This window comes from Plectrocnemia conspersa, unplaced genomic scaffold, assembly GCF_051122295.1.
Source record: "Plectrocnemia conspersa isolate PC_06_02 unplaced genomic scaffold, ASM5112229v1 ptg000009l, whole genome shotgun sequence".
Classification (NCBI taxonomy): Eukaryota; Metazoa; Arthropoda; class Insecta; order Trichoptera; family Polycentropodidae; genus Plectrocnemia; species Plectrocnemia conspersa.
In genome coordinates, this window is record NW_028277173.1 from 15,384,926 (window position 1) to 15,403,747 (window position 18,822).

Consider the following 18,822-nt stretch of genomic DNA (forward strand, 5'->3'; position numbering starts at 1 on the left):
TATAGATTGGTGCTCTCAAATTAATTTATTATTTTTATTTGCAACTTTTCAATTACATACATATGTATATCAAAATATATTTTATTTAAACTTAATTTGTACAAGTTTTTTAACTATAAATTAAAATGATTTTAATTGCTTTTAATGAATTGTTAATTTTACATACCTGCAAGGAGCAGAATAAGATCAGGAAGATAGCTGCCCTCATTGCGGAGGGTCGAGTGTGACTGATACAATTACAATGTTTTTTTTCACTATTTATATGAAATGGAAGCACTCTGTTTATTATAAAACAAATATACTTGTCTTTGCAAATATCTATCAGATAGTTGTAACAGATGTTTAATGTTTAAAAAAAATGATTAATAGATGTTTTACCTGTATCATAAAAAATAAATATTTTATTTACCTCGACGCCACTAGCGAAACGTAATGGCGTAAAATAATCATATTTCTTTAAGGGAAGATAAAAAATAAATTATGGATTTTTAAAGAATAATGATATATTTTTAGATTTTGACCCAATAAATTACTTCGCATTAGAGTAAAAATATACACAAATATTTCGTTTTTATTAATAATATTAATAGAATAGTAATAATTGGTTGTATGGTTTATGGTAAATTGATACTAAATTATTTGTTAATTTCTATATTTTTAGGTATATAACTTATTACACAGTAACTTTTACCATTTAAATATCTCGTACAAAAACATTTTTATGTTGTATGAATTCCATAATAAGGGGGCTGTGTATGTATATATGTATAATACATACTTATATGTGTAATCCCACACAAACACATTGCACAATTACAAAGTTATGTTTTCAAACGTTCATGCAAATATTTGCTACTTCGCAAGTTATTTACTTTTATCGTGTTTCTTCAAGAGCTATTTTCTATATAAATTTATTTTTCGTCGCCTCGCATTTGAATATATAGATTCAACTGTATTGCACCTTTATTTGCAAACATTATTTGCTTATTCAGTATAAACACGAATATAACATTACGCGGACTAATATATTACAATATATCATATGTATAAAACATTTTTCAAGTAATTCAGTAACCACAGGAGTGATTACTAAATTATTTATTGCAGAGTTTATCTAATTTCGGAACGTTTGAGAGTAGTTGCTTAAAATAGGTGCAAAATATGTCCTTTCGTTGTTTATGATTGTTTTACCGAATTCATCACGGTACTGTAAGATGAGAAGGTTTACGAATTGCGCCTTTACTTTGTTTTTAGACTATAGAAAGAAAACAGTCGTTTTATTCCTAATATATAAATGTAATATATATTTCTTTATGTTTCTTTAATTAGTACTTTGCGCCAACATCGTTGTGGCTGAGAATCCTCTTACCACATTAAAATATATTCTAAAATACCGTATTAAACACTATTGCAACTATTCATCACTATTCAACTATCACCAGTGATCCATATATATATAAATTATTACAATTAAAAATATATTGGAAAAAAGCTACATAGGTGTAATAAATACGAAAAAAAAGTAAAAAAGTTTGAATAAAGAAAAACCCTAATCAAAAATGATTAAAAAATTGAAAATATTCTTAACGCTATGACAAAAAAGTATTACTAATATATACATATATAGATAAAAAATCTTTATTAAAAAATGAAAACATTCCAGCTAAATATTTTCCATATTTTCTTATAAGTGTAGGTGTTCATGCAGGCCAACTATAATTCTTTTAGACCTAAAATTAAAAAAAAATCTCAGATAAACTCACTTAAGATTTATCACCATGTTTAAACTTTATATTATATTATGTAAAAATGTTATAAGTTTTATTATAATGCAATTAGAAGAAAACATTATCGTATTCAACATAATACGGATAATATCATTTTTTACGCAGAGAAAGTATTATTTCATTGTCTTTTAAATTATTAGAAACTTAAAAATTTTATTAACAAAAAATATATTGTAATAAATGAGAACCATTTAAAAAATATTTTAAATGTGTTTAGCATCAGCATAAACGAGTGCAACAATTGGCTGCATGGTCGCTGCATGGTTGTGATTCATAAATTAGATTTGCTACCCTTAATACTTAAGGCTGATTTATATTGAGGAGATGGCAGACACGGCCCGAGAAAAGACACGAAGACACGGCTCGAGGGCAGATACGCTCAGACACAGTCAAAGATAACTCTAGGTCAGAGAGGGACTCCCGGAGACTATCAATGCAGCAGATAGGCACTTGCCTCCACTACAATGTCACTGCACAACAACAATACCTCTCAGGATCTTTCACTGACATCATCCCTTCGCCAGCTTCTCTACTACCGCTCGAAGAATAACAACTTCGCCCAACATAATTTGTCGCAATATGTACCATTAACTAATAAATTATTACCAGTTTCCAACTGCGTCTTTTTGGCTACGAATTCATATTTCTTAGGGTTAATAAACCTTAAAAATTCTTTAATAACACGTCTCTGACATTCCGTTACTTTAAGAAATGGCAGCATATTATATATTTTCAAAAGGTGCCGAAACATTGGTATTGCTTTACTTAAGCTAATTAATTATAATGAATTCATTACCATCATTTTTTAATTTTAAATATTTGAAGACCTTAGGGAAGTAATGGCGAATCTATGGCACGCGTGTCAGAGGTGACAGGCGTCGTTTACGGACACAACGCGCAACGTGCGTTAACTGTTCTTCGACGAAACTGAAGTGATGAAAGAAGAGTTGATAAAAGTATAACCAGTTTTATTAAGTAAATCAGAGAATGAAATATGTAAGGTTAGTATAAAATCATGTTAATAAACCACCCAATATGGTGGGAAAACATATGGGATTTGTTAAATTGTTTATGGAAGTTCACTTATTCCTTTTCATTGCATTATAAATCAGGTGTTATGTGACAAGGCTCGATTCACAGAATTAAATGATTTATCAGTATTTCGAAAATATTAAAATTTTCACAGGCAATAATTTCTATTGGAATAACGTTAAAACTTCAAGTTTAATGGAAAGTTTAAAGAATTTTTACTATAAAAGATAAGATATTCAATACGTCTTTCCTAACATGTTTCATAAAAGGTTTTAAAATCAGTCAAAGCAGAGCCTTGGGAATTGAGGAGAGGGGGCCGAAAAGGCGATCGCTATATGAAATTTAGTTGATTAGATATAGGACCTTACGATCAAATAAACGAGAGAATTTTTTGGTGAGACAATGCAAAATTTAAAAATTCTTTACTTAATTTTTAAATAAATTTGACAGCAACTATAAACAGATACATCATATAAACTTTTCTTAAGTATTCTAGTAGCCACTGCTTCAGAGGAATTATCCTTTAATAACCATAAACTGGTGAAAATTAATTAAGATCTTTAATGGCTCATGACAGAATGAGTAATTTGTGTATACTTTAATTTGTAAATAATGTAACACAATTATTAGACGTAGAAAATTTTGCTTCCCTTAAAGCGAGAAAAATAACTTTTAATATGAAATATACTTTTGGCATAGCCGGCTGTCAAAATTAAAATATGTGAATATTGCTCAGTTAACATTAGTTATAGAATAAAAAAGGAGAGAACAATTTTGTAGAAAAGGAAGGTTTTGCGGTTCCTGGTAATAGGTAGATTATAGAAATTTAACATTTCTTATTTAATTATATAAATTCAAATTTTTTGACTGCATATGCAGCATAAATCGCAGACTGCCCTATACCTGCGAGATATTCATGTGTGAAATTAATATTTTTTGACATTTTATATCTATCATATCATCCATCGTTAATTTAGTTGTAGAATTATTTTCAATCTCTTTATCGATAACTGTAAATAATTAAATATTACCCTCTCCTACATTCGGTGATCTATACAAAAATATCAATATGTAATAATAAACTAGGTTCTATTGATGGAATCATACCTTATGTCAGCAACCTGTTGTGGCATTATATCCACAGGTGGTCCCAAAAAATAAATGGATATCTTCATTTTATGACACGAAACAACCATTTATGAGTAATAATTTGTGTGCAAAAAATGAACTACGACGCATAATCGTAAATTTTTCTCTAATTATTTAATGCAGCAAGAAGTTCCTTTTTCAAATATCCTTGCGTCTAACATCTGTTATAGTTATATATCCATATTTTATATACGTCATCTAGGACGCAGGCACCATCAAGAGAATTACCATCACTATCCTCTGATGCTTACCCCTAAGAGTTCCTTACTCTCACATTGGAATGACGAGCTTCCAGCATGTGATAGACTAGCGCCTCGCGTCATCGGTACAGTAACGAACTATGCGTATTGTATCAGGAGCCTAACATCGTCAAGTATATAACATCGTCTCAGGTGAGCCGGAAATATGTTCTGTATGAACTCGAAACCTATAAAGCGATTAACTTTTTTAAGCCTAAGGGCAAGAGGAGCCAAGGCAAACCGAAACTTAAAGTAAAGGATGTCTGAATGCTCGGCATTAGCGACTGACCTCACGTTTTCTAGATTAGAGCAAAATGATGAACAATTTTGGACAAGGCCACGACCCACCCCGGGCTGTAGCGCCATAATAATAATGATGATTCTTTTACTATCTCCGCAGAAATTGAATGGTCAGATCGAATGTTACTGGCACTGTGTTAATTCGAAGGTATGTTTAGGTTGTATCGTAGTTAATATTAAACCTATAATTGGAAGCAACTGAGCATCGACGAATATATATTATTGTAATACAATTTGAATTTCAGTTTTTTTTATTGAATCTTTTAGGTCCAACAAATAAATTGGTAACCCTAGCACATGCATATTACCGTCTCTATTTTGCGTTTGCGAATTTATCTTCCATCTTAAGTGTGGATCAACAAAGGAAGACCCCTATTAAGCAATATTAGATGAAATTGCAACTTGGATACTTACAATTCCGTTCTGTGAGGGGCTATCCACTTATCGACTAAACGCATAGAGTTAATAGATCAATTTCACACTTCATAACTAGGGATTTTTTCTCGTCCAATAACGCAAGAGCATTGAATGAAATTTTATAATATAATATATAACAAAACTGCCATAAAAAATTGTACATAAAAGCTATTTTTTCTAAGAAATATCTTACAAAGCATGGCTATTACGAAGTTTTTAAAAAAAATAATAAATGTCACTTCGATAAACCTGTTTAATAACTAAGTAACGTACGGAATAGATTCAGTGCTTCTTAGCATCATTTTTAATATTTCTCAAAATTTTATAAAGATTCTCGAAAAAATAACATAAATAATTCAGTACATTCGTGCGAAGGGTGAAGTAAAAAATTTAAAATTATAAACATTAAAAATGTGACATTATTTAATACCAATTTCGATCTGGATGAAATTCAATAATTTGATTCAAGTGTATCAAGGGTTCAGTGATGTCAGTGATGCGATTTAACTCCGTTGATTTTTTTATATAAGGTAACGCCAACAAACTCGAGACATTTGAGCACCTAAAAACCAGCATCCGCAAATTTATAGCAGATATACCGCCCGAAATATACAAAGAAGTCATCGAAAAAAATCGGTGCTGCAAAAGGTACAGAGGTGTCGATTTAATTGATAATATTTTTCGTTGATTAATAAAAAAATATATCAATAATTTAGTGTTTTTTTATTAAAAAAAGTTTAGATTTAAAAAAGGAAGTACTTGAACGCTATTCCCTTTTGGAGTAATTAATAAAACTAGCTGTCGGACTTCAATGTCATGAGGCAAGTGTGTTGTAAAGCTAGCTAGTGTGCGAACACCGGACCCTCAACTTTTTGGGTTTAAAATATTATTTTTGCTTCGTTCTGATTTTTTTAAACCTATTTTTAATTTGATGGTTGAAATTTGACATTGAAACCATTGTGTAGCTGTGAGATTTACGATATAAATGGGAAGAGATCGCACGTGCGCGTCCAAGAGATATGCGGTTGCTCTCAGTGCATTTTTTTACTGTTACTGCGTTACTGCGTAAATTAGCGCACTATATAAACGAATATTTAGGATTTTCAATGATACTCAAAATGGTCCAATCTATAAAAAGCTACTTAACATTTCAATTCATTTGAAAATAGGTTTTCAACTTAGTTGTAATCTTACATATAACCCTTTTAGTGTGTATATAAAATATCAAAAGAAAAACAAAAAATGTATATTTTTTTCCATAAATTTTTATTGTTGTCAGTAAATGATTTCAAATAAAAAATACTATTTTTAAAACATTATAAATTAAAATTAGCGTGAAAAACCTTTTTAATCAATACTTTTGGTAACTTTATTAAGAATGAATTTTAAATTAATTTCAAACTTCCTTGTATTTTTGAGTTTTTGAGTTAAAAAATAATTTAATTTATAAATAAAAATTGTTCGAAAAACATGATTAATCTTGATCGTCAAAACGTCAATACTCGAGAACGTTCCTCTAACACGAGATATGCAAAGTAAAGATGTTTTCGACGAAGCCACGAGGACCTGGAACTATTCATGCGGTGCAAAACTATATTAAGCGCTACTATATTAATGAATATATAATATGTATGTATTTAAACTATTGTATATAAAGGCCATCATTATACATTGGGAAACCTCTCCTGATGATTCTATTTCAAATAAATATAATATTTTTTCTCTGCAATTCCTGTCGATTAAAACGTGTCACAAAAATAATACTTTACTAATTCTAAATTACATTCAAATTAAATACACTAAAATTATTTTTGCCCATATTAATATCCTACTGGTAAAATATCGTTAATTTAAATTCACGAAGCGAAAGAAAAAAACGACACACGCTTAGTACCTTATGAATTGTTTCACAAGGGGAGAATTCTTTATAATCGGTATCTCTACCAACGGGTTTCTTAAAACATGTTTAAAGACGCTTGGTAGAAAATAAAAATAAGAACGAATAAAATTGAAACGCCAGGTTTTAACCGTATGACCCTTACCCTAAAAATCATTCTTTGGAACGATAAGGCGCGTGCCGGTTACGGTTGACATATGGGTATTTTAAAAATAAAACATAAGCATAATATAAGTTTTACAGAACACATTCATACACATATGTATATGTGTGTGTGTAAATATTAAAAATCCTGAATTCGATTAACGAAATTTTTAACCTTCTAATAAACAGGGATTTAGTAATAATATATATATATATATATATATATATATATATATATATATATATATATATATATATATATATATATATATATATATATATATATATATATATATATATATATATATATATATATATATATATATATATATATATATATATATATATATATATATATATATATATATATATATATATATATATATATATATATATATATATATATATATATATATATATATATATATATATATATATATATATATATATATATATATATATATATATATATATATATATATATATATATATATATATATATATATATATATATATATATATATATATATATATATATATATATATATATATATATATATATATATATATATATATATATATATATATATATATATATATATATATATATATATATATATATATATATATATATATATATATATATATATATATATATATATATATATATATATATATATATATATATATATATATATATATATATATATTATAGAATAATATACAATTTTCATAAATATACAAAATATGTACGTGCTACAATATAGCTTTCAATTTCTGGTTCCTTATGCATAAGGAACAGACACGTGCTGTGTGTGATATACATACATATGTGTATATGTGTACATATAGAATTTAATGGGACAAACCTATCCACCCTTGCTTTCTTAAAGCACCGGGCCTGCGAGGTGATAAGTCCCGACCGGTGACCGTTACGAGCACACAACCGTGCAATCGATCGGCAGTGGCGGCACGTGCATAAAACAATAACAAAATAAATATAATCGTGGCTCTACCTATTTTAAATTTATAAATATATATATTTATTAAAAAAAAAAAACATCAATATGATAATTAATTTCACAAACTTACTATTATAATATATACAACACATGCTACTGGTTTGTAACCATGTTCATGCTTAAAATTGTGTTATTAGCTACAATATAAAAATAAAGTAAATCGTTAGTGGTTCTAATTTCAGTGCAAAAAAAACATGAAAAGATAAAAGATTAAGTGCTAATTTAATTATATTTGGCTAAAGAACTGCAATCATTAAAATATGTTTTTCTACCTCTAAAGCTATATTTGCTTGGGATTTTGTGCTTATATATAAATATAAGATTGTTTCCATCGTAGAATCCGATACATGAGATTAGTGGACTAGTGTGGTTATGCAAAATATTTTTATAGTATTTTCTGTACGAAAATGACAGTGATTTGTAATAGTTTGTATTGGTTGTCTAATATGAAGTATAAAACTGTATATTATATATAATTTTATAGCTTTTTGGATTTAAAAATTAACAGTTTAGAAAAATATAGTATTTTAGATGCTACTCGACATCGGGCAAGCATAAGTTAAAATTGGTCTAAATAACTGTTTGTATAAAAAGATTTCATTTGTTGTAATGAGAATACTTTTTTTATTATTACATATCGGTTTAAGTGCCGCAATGTAAAGAACCCCTTTAGACCGAAGTTCTAAAATGCTTATTAAATTTAAGCTTGGACTCCACCTGTGAGCCAATATATTTAACGCCTAGATTAATATTAAACTTTACTGCCCTATTCACCTTTGATAAGCTATGGCAAAGTTTGACTTTGTTATGTAAATATAATTGAGTTTGTTTTAATTTCGTAAATTTTATTCTCAACCACTTAAAATATTTTTTTAAATATATATATTTAGGGTTCTATACCGTAAGCACTTGTTAAAATAGTTGTGTCATAAGTGCACATAGACGCATTTTTTAAATTTTGAGATATCGCTTGTGTGCAAATTAAATAAAACGACCTAAGCAATTTTTCTCGAGAATCTCGACAAAAATTGCTTGAAATGAAGAATATTCATTGTTTATATAAAACAACTGAATGTGCAATAGGAGCGTTCTGAAGCGCTGACGTTGTCGTAAAAATAAGGAGGCCTCTCTAAGGCCGGTTTCACAAGTACTGAAGCGCTGACGTTGTCGTAAAAATAAGGAGGCCTCTCTAAGGCCGGTTTCACAAGCTTCACATCCGGCACCGAACCGGTGCCGGATGGATTCACCCGGCACCGGTTCGGTGCCGTGTAGTGGGGATAGTGTTGTATGGGCTAGTATCTAGACGCTGCCCATACAACACCACCCCCACTACACGCCGCCGGCCCGGTGCTGGGCAAATCCATCCGGCATGTGTGAAACCGGCCTAAGGCATTCTAAAGTCACCGAGCTTAAATTTACTCTTTAGAGATTAATTTAAACGCTAATGAATTATTATTTTGAAAACCATTATTTTGTAGTGTTACATTCAAATTTATTAAAAAAAATATGAATCAAAATCACAAAATGTTATTCCAATTATTTTTGATCAACTCTTCCCATTTGTGTAAATTTTCAAGTCCCCTTTTGTAAAAGCTTTTAAAGGTTTTAGTAGTGAGAAATACTAAAAAGATAAGCAAACGTAAATATGTTACAAGCGTAAGTAATGGATTCAAATTCAAGGAAACAGTATATTTAACATGTTATATAATTTGTCAATTTCAGTACTATTTTTTTAGGTTTTAAGGAGGCATGAGCTAACTTTGCAAATTTAATCATTATCTACTGCGGATGTTTATATTTTGCTTATCGACTTTGTGCTTAGTTTGGTGTATTTATTTTAAGAGAATTATTTATTTTCCAAGATGAAATTTTGCTTGCTCGTTCGTGGTTGTTAAATAATAATAATATGATTGTAGACTGTGTTAGTATCAGATGGAATATAGTTCTGTCGTCTACCCACGAGACGTGATTTAGCAATACTCTTGAAACCCTTCCAATCAGCATAATTATAGTCAAATATGATATTGGGGATAATCTCGGCCTCACCCTCCAGCGTAAAGAATACTAAAAGTTGATCTTAATAAGTCATACAAATAATTTTCAGTGTGTCGGACTGATTTAGAACAGAAATGGGCGATCTTCACAGTTTCACAGGTTACAATAAACTTTTAATAAATAAACATATGTTAAAACTTATTTTTAAAGGATATTATATTTTTTGATGGTGCGAGTTAAAAAATATTGCAACGTTGAGAAATATTATTGTCGTACTATAATACCGTATAACGCCCCGCCACTGGAAACTTTAGCCAGTATTGTGCATGCACACAATACATCTTACAAAGGAAGTGTGCGGTAACCACCCTGCGTTAATATTAAATAAGAACGTTCTCTTTTGAAGCGTTGCGCTTCCGCGATGTGCCAAAATGATCCTTATGTCCGTGCCCGCCAACGGAACCCCTGCTACAAAATTACTTGCATGGCAAGAATTTACCGAAAGTGTGCCATAGTCTTATCGCAATAAAGATCAATTTACTTTAATCACATATCCGCCAGTTAGTTAAAGGTACGCTATTGTCATTCATTGCGAGCGAAGGTGCTGACAACCATTCTACATTTATATATATATATTTGTTAAAAAGAATACTATTTACAAGATATTTAGGCACAAGTTAATATTATGATTTCCTCGGAAATCGGATGGTTTTTGGTGCTAATTATCACGGACTGTTATACCTGGCTGCTAGAATCATCGGTTATTTCTTCCCTTTGGTTCTAATTCTAGAAGCTAGATATAAGAATCCTTGCAGCGTTAGCACTAGAAAGCATCCGTCATACAATTTAATCCATGACTAGATACTAAATATTTTAACTTAACCGACAATACAACTGTACATATTATTCATATTAAAAAAAATGAAAAATAAAAATTATAGATAGAAAATATATATTAATTATAAATTAAGGATTGCCAATGGCTGTGACACTTGAAATTTCCTGAATACGATTGTAAAATATAATAATTTAACAACCACGAAAGACTAGTAGTCTGTAACTAATACTACTCAAAAAACATGGGTTCGAATTTTATGTGAACCTTTGTGTTTTTCAATTTCTATCGTGTTTGTGATATCAGAATTAGTGATTGTTATATTATAAATTATAATTCTGATCGAGCATCAAAGGTTTGGTTTTAATAATGAGCTACTTCAGCTTATATATGTGACACTGTTTCCCAGGGTTCAGTCTTTGAGTTTTTTATGATATATTAATAATTATTCTTAATCTGAGTAGATGCGAAGCTCGTTCTAAGTAGTTTTTTTTCATGTCAAATGACAGATACGATCGTTCTTATTATTTTTTATAGCAGTATAACGATTGACAAACAAACTTTATGAGCAATGTCATTATTTAATTTAATTTTTTGAAACATATAAAGAAAGTTCACCGAATATATTTAGATCCATGTATTTATTTTAAAATGTGACTATTTTAAAAAAAAGTAAATGAGTGCTATAAATACATTATAAGTCAATCGGAAAATAAAATGCTTAAAAAAAATATATTATTGAGTTTTTTTGTACTTGAACTAAAAAATTATAATATCAACTAAATCTTTCCCTACCACTAATATTTAAATTATTATTTTTATTTATATTTTTTTTATTGTACATTCACATTTTTAATTACTATTGATTTTTTAAAGGAATATTAAGTATTGTGAGTGTTATTTTCTATTATGTATGTATACATATATACTTAAATTGTTAAAGCTAAAAATTTCGATAGTTGCGTACTCCTGGATGCAAGGATTGGGGATTGGAGTATTTTCACATAAGGGTGGAGGGGATATTTGATAACGAAAAGGAGCGTTAGCTAAGAACTCGTAACGTCTTTTCTTTTCTAAGACGGTGCCATACAGTTGGTGTCGTGTCCTGGAGAGGATTTTCGTTGCGATAATATAGTTTATAGTTTGTTAAGTGTTTATGGTTTAATTACACGTTGTTCAAGTTTAAACATAATATAATATATAGTGTTATACTAATTGTGCGTTTCATGCAATATTTCTAAGCTATTGAAGTTCTTTAAAAATGTTTTGTTAATCTGTGTTTATTAGTTATACAGTAAATTTCAATCGAGAGATCCTGTGTAGTGATTTGGTGAGTGTTTTTTTTATTAATTTTTATTATGGCTTAATACACGTAATACAGAGCTTCCTAAATATATTTAAAAATAATATATACATACTAAATAATGATTTTTTAATATAATGTTTTTATTAATATATTCTTTATATGTATATTATTATTTATTATACTTACCCAATAATGACGTTGGAATTTTGCTATGCGCGCGCAATTCCTTTCAATTTGACAGCTGTCATTTGGTTCCTTACAGTATACCGTTCTATTCAATTCTTTGGCGACACAAAAGAAACGGCTACCCCTAAGGAATTCTTGGTCCTGTTGAATGTACACATACGGTATATTATCCTACAGCTATCATACTTTATTAAAGAAAAAGAGGGATATAAAAAGTGTAACGTTCTTATATTATAAAATTATTGCCGCCAAAATATTTCAATGCGGTCCTGGTGACCAGAACAAATGAGACTTCTTCTCCTTGGCACCATATCCGCTCAACGGACGTTGGTAATCACGTCGGCAATCTTTATTTTGCTAAGCACTGCCCTAAAGAGCGTTTCTGTCCGTTTGTTTAACTGACGTATCTAGATTCTTGAGCCATGGCGTCCTTCCTGTGTCAAGACCTTGATTACCATTGAAATTTCAATATTAAATTGTGCATATGCATCTAGCTCACTTTATTTATTTGTCGTGTCTGAAAGATTATAATTAGTTATATCGTAGATGAATATTAAAGTTTGATTATTTTATTACAGAGTGGAACTTGATAAAAAAAGCGATTCCAAAATATATTCATACATTATTATAACGTAATCTTGGATTACGGTTACACAAGTTTAATAAATTCAACAAAATAATCAACAACAAACTCAACACGCGATGTATGCTCTCCCACTCTCCTAGCATTTAATAACCCGACCTTTGTATTAATGGTGACGGTGACTGGACCCATGCGTTTGGTTAGCCTTTAATTTAAAAAAACTTAACGAAAGTAATCATAAAAAGGATAACATAAAATTTATGTGCATAAATAACTATAGACAAGATAAAATTGCCTATCACAAGAGATGTTGTTAGCTAATATTATTATCAACTAGATGTCGGTACCTCACTATGTGTCAAGCGTATTTGTTAAAAAAATTATAGTTGTATCATTTAATTACTATAAAACTAACGCTGAACAGAAAAATAGTACTTGTCTAATAAAAAAAGAATCGAACAATGTCTAAGGTAAAAATGTTTAATTTTTCCTTCGTAGTCCAAAATGATATTTTAATATGCGTTGATGTCAGATTTGCATGCCATAAGTGTTCACAAGTGCCGCTTTACCGTAGTAAACACCCAGCGAAAACTGACGTTTTGGCGAGCTATCACCAGTCGGTTACCACCATAAATGAAACGGTTTGTGCGCTAAACCAAACCAAATAAATAAATTTTCGAATTCAGATCTAAGTTTTAATAACCAGTCCGCAATTCCCAAATGTATTATATTAGTTAAGAAAAGCAGCCATAAAAAACGACAAAGTATTTAAATTCCCATTATATGTAATTTGACATTATTAGAAGAATAAGAAAATAATTTTAAAGCGTTCTGGTTCTTTATCTATCTTTTTAAAAATAATAATCATATTTTAAATGTTATGTGTTGGTACTTTGCCGGGAAGAAGGGGAGGGGGGCAAGTTTTTGGTTGGGACGCTAAATAAACTTGGGCCGGCATTGTAAAATTAGTATAATTTTAAATTTAAAAAAAAGTTGTTTGAAGCACATTTTGTAATATTTAAATATTATTATAATTGTTTTTATTAAAAAGAATTTTTTTATAAAAAATTAAATTCAATTAAATAGTTTTTATCATATTTGTATTTTTTGTAGAGAGCTATAACTTTTAAAAGATCTATTTGAATATTTAATAATTTTAATCAATAAAATAACGTTTTTGTCAGGTGCCGATTGGAGTTTCCAGTATGTGCGGGGATTTTATGTAATCTGACATTTGTCGCGAGACAATTGTCAGATCTCGTGGAGTGCTTGAAACAAATAAATAAACAGTGAACAGGTATCAAATCACAGTAGACAGCTCTTAAATAGTATTAGTTAAATATTATGCAAAACGTTAGAGCATATGGGAGCGTAAACAATGTAAATAAAACCTATTATAAGATCATGGCTTTGTAAGTATGATATTTTAGTTGTAATTTTTAAATTGCATTTATGGACTATCTATATGAATAAACAATTATATAATACAATTAGTAATAAAGCGCTCGTATATCTTTTTTCGCTTATTTTTTTAGGAAGAAAATCTAAATACGTAAGTTGTAGCGTATATAAGGTGCTCAACATAATATATGTACCTACTCATGATATTAGCTATTCGATATCGACGTGTTAAGACGTCATATTTATTTAATTAAATACAAGAATAACGACGTCAATACCAAAGTATTTGTCTTCGGTCTCACACATACGCAATTGTGTGCATAGGCGCTTCTTTAATTGCCTACTTTCACAAAGGAACATATACATTCATATATAGAATAGCGTCTGTACCCCATACACGTTAGTAGTGATTATGTTAGGGTTTGCTGACAGTCAACAGAAAAATGTCAATAACGTTGTTGACAGCGAGAGAGTCACCATATAGTAAAATCTTATTCACCATTACGCACATTGAGAAACTTTTTTCTTAGGTGTTCTATACGTATTAAGCAATATTATGAACGTGTATGGCATTTAATATCAACAAAAAACTGCGTAATACGCATGATCAAATAGAATCTCTTTAATTGGTGGTTTTAATATTTGATTAATTAAAAATAATATTTAATTAACAATTCCGTGAGGTAGTCATACCAAGGAGTTGAGTTTTTTATGAACGAATTTTATAAAATCGTTTCAGTTTGTCTGCTTTATTTTTTTATGTTAATTGTCAACCATTATTTGCTTACATCGCTAATTATTTAATATTTTTATTTTTGTCATGTTTTTATAGGTTTCACATAGTGTTATTTTCAAGACAAAATCGAGTGAAACGTTGTCACTTGTTATATGCGTTTTTATGGAAAATTCTTGTTTTTTTATCACCGATAGAAGGCATGCAAGTCAATATTTAATAAAATAAATTCCAGATGTGCCAACACGACAGTTTGTTCCAAGTTTGCATTGCATGATGTTTCCCTGTATGATTTATTGCATTAAACAAACTGCACGAGGTAAATAGACGTATACCAAAATTATTACTAAAAGATAAACTTGCCAAAGAGATGTTTTTTAATGTGTGACTAGGTGTTTAAAATATGTGTTTTGTCATATTCGTTATATTAAAAAGTCAGTATATATATTAGAAAAATAATTAATTTTTAGATTGAAAATGCCTTAATATATTTTTAATATAAATCGATTGATATGACGGCACTCAAAATTAGTAAAAAAAACTTGATTATGCGGTATTCTAAAACTAAAATAATTATATTTTATTTAAAAATATATTTTAGAAAGAGACTGCATTACTTGGGTTATATCCGTTTAATTAATAAGGCAAGTCAAATAATATATGTATAAACAATCAATATAATCATAATTTCTAAAAATATTCTAAAAGATAGTTGTTTGTTTTTAAAAATTAAAATATAATATTTTTTATTTTTTTTGTCTTAAATAATGCATACAATAAAAATACTTTTATAGTAAACATTATGAACAGGTTCAGAGAGAAAAAAAATGTTACATTTGTTTGAACATACCAAGTTGTAGTGTTCGGCAGCAGGGATAACGAAAATGAAACTTTGAACTAAAGTTCAAAAATATAATATAATAGTTAATATTTTTTATTGTTTTTTTATAACAAAATATTTATATAAACTAGTATTTATTATAATTACTGTATTTTTTAAAATCTTCCTAACTTTACAAATATTTAAATCTTTTTTCGTATTAAGATTCTATATTTGAATACTTAAAAGAAACGCATATTATGAAACTTAGTTGCCACGATGCAAGATCGATACTTTGAGTGTCTTGAACATCCGCCGTACTCATCAAATCTCCATATTTTTCCTCGCTAAAAATGAAATAAATAAATATAATGGTTAGATTATAAGTGCAGCAGACCGTACACGAATTACATCAGTGCAATCTCTAAACGTTTAATCAATAAAGTTTCCGTTCAATAAATTACGAGTTAAAAATATTATATGCTTAAAGTACGTATTCAGAAATTAAAAATGCATAGTTACCTTTGAAAAGTGTATGACATAAATATGACATAATATCTTAAAGAGACTATGCATTAGGTTTTTGAAAAATATTATGTTTACTTATAACTGTAATTCCTTTACTTTATTTAATTAACAGTAATTGATTAAATTTGACTATATTGAGATTTAATTAAGTTGTCCGACGTTGGGGATGAACTTTAATTTAATTATATAGATTTATGCACACCCCACACACTCGCTCTACAAGACAATGATCTAGTTGCTTAGACTTGCTGTGATCTTTCGAACTAAAATATCCACAGGGTTTAATTACTGTCTTTAAAGATGCAGAGATGGGTCAAGGGATTTGTATTTTATTACTCAAAGTAAATCTTAGGCGATATTTGATAGAATTTTACGTTATTTGTTTCATTATTTATTACATTAGCTAATTTAAGAAATTAAGTAGATTATTATTATAATAACAATAATTCAATAAAAAAAAAACAATTTTTTTTATTTTTTAATCTGAAAGACCAAATTACGAATGGCACCCGAGAGCCTCTGACCGCACACCCTTGTCGTAATCGATCGGCAGATTGTCCATAGAAATACAAAGGATAACCCTCGACGATAAAGCACGGCTGCGGAGTTCGAGTCAGTATCGATCAAAATGTTCCCGACTCCGTTCTAATTTTATATTTAGTATTTATAAAAGATTAAAAAATATTCTTTTTAAACCCATTGCAAAATAGCTTACGTGGCTCATGTGCTTGAAATGCCTGTATTATTTAACTATGACGTAAAATAAAAGTATTATATCAATATAATACAAAATAAATAATGTGAAAACAAAATGCTTGATAGCACCTAATATAATATTAGTTTATGTGAAAGAATTTCTCAAATAATTACTCAGTGTGCAAAATAGTGCAAAAATATAATATATACATATACATATATATGTATATATACATCTATGTGTGTGTATATATATATATATATATATATATATATATATATATATATATATATATATATATATATATATATATATATATATATATATATATATATATATATATATATATATATATATATATATATATATATATATATATATATATATATATATATATATATATATATATATATATATATATATATATATATATATATATATATATATATATATATATATATATATATATATATATATATATATATATATATATATATATTCATCGCGATTCATCGGGATTCATCGCGATTTATGCTTACTTGTCGTATTCTATATTTCAGCCATGATTTTCTGGCCATGATCACGAATCGCTTGCGACTGCCGCTCTTGTTCTTGACCTTGTCATGTATACTCTTTCCGGTGGGGCAATATTATTTTCTCGATCCCGTTCGCCATCAGCTTATTTCTACCATCTCGGTGGTAACATTTTGACTAGAGAAACTTCCATTAAAGATCTCGGAATCACTTTCGAGAGCAAATGGAGGTTCTCTCTACACATACACGACGTCTGTGATAAATCTTCCAAGATGCTCGGCTTTGTTATGAGGAATGCCTTTCACTTTGACGATCCGTCAGTTATTCGCATCCTCTATGACACCTTAGTTCGTAGCATTCTTGAATCGGGATCTATAATTTGGAATCCCCGAATAGCCAAATATTCCCTTTTAGTAGAAAAACTTCAAAAAAGGTATTTAAGATACCTTTACAAAAGGACATTTGGTTATTATCCGTTCTTATATCCCAGCGCCTTTCTTTTAGGAGCGTTGGGATATGATTCGCTGAATTCTCGCAGAAAGCTGTATGTCGCTAAGCATTTTTTCAAACTACTAAAAGGTGCTGTCGACAATCCAGCTATTCTCGAGGAATTCCAGTTTTGGGTTCCGGAACATTTTCGAGAATCACGATCGAGACCTCTTTTGATGTCAGTTAGGGCTAGGACATCCGCACTTGCCGACTCTCCTATAGCTGTGGCCATACGGCTCCTTAATACGCTGGCATTGAAAATTGATTTATTTAATGTTAGCTACGAGGATCTGATCCGGTTTATATCTTTTAATTTTAATATTTTATAATTTTTTTTGTTATGTTTAAGTATTGTTATATTTATTTATATATATACGTTTTTTTATGTTTTATAAATTGATAATTTGCTTTCGACCATCGTGGCGCATTGGGGTAACCTGTTAGGCCACGATGGTCTTAATTTAATCGAAAAAATAAAATAAAATTAATTATATTAATTAATTGTCCATTTGTCTTGGATGAGTCATTTGTGTCTGTGTTAATGTTTTTGTCTAATGGTGTGGCAATTTGGCTGGTGACATTTTTTTGTGATTTTATTTTTCGTAATGACTCTAAAACCGGAAGCCAAGATTTCGATAATATGCTACTGTCATCTCTTTTGTTCATAGCAATTTTTTTGTGATCTCTATTTCGAGTGCTTCTCGTTTCGTACGAACAAAAGGATTTTT

The 18,822-nt window shown here is 29.0% G+C and overlaps 2 protein-coding genes across 4 annotated transcripts in view; one reads left to right on the forward strand and one right to left on the reverse strand.

Moving 5' to 3' along the window:
* LOC148232029 (uncharacterized) overlaps positions 1-234 on the reverse strand; it is a 30,677-nt gene extending 30,443 nt beyond the window's left edge. Inside the window, exon 1 of the mRNA XM_088193212.1 lies at positions 167-234. Within this exon, the coding sequence (XP_088049338.1) occupies positions 167-208 (42 nt within the window). The 5' untranslated portion in view covers positions 209-234. The remainder of the gene's footprint in view (positions 1-166) is intronic.
* Positions 235-11,899: 11,665 nt separating this feature from the next.
* LOC148232030 (homeobox protein prospero-like) overlaps positions 11,900-18,822 on the forward strand; it is a 127,371-nt gene continuing 120,448 nt past the window's right edge. For all 3 annotated transcript variants that reach the window (XM_088193332.1, XM_088193335.1, XM_088193336.1), the window contains exon 1: positions 11,900-12,147. The gene's annotated coding sequence lies outside the window, so the exon portion shown is untranslated. The remainder of the gene's footprint in view (positions 12,148-18,822) is intronic.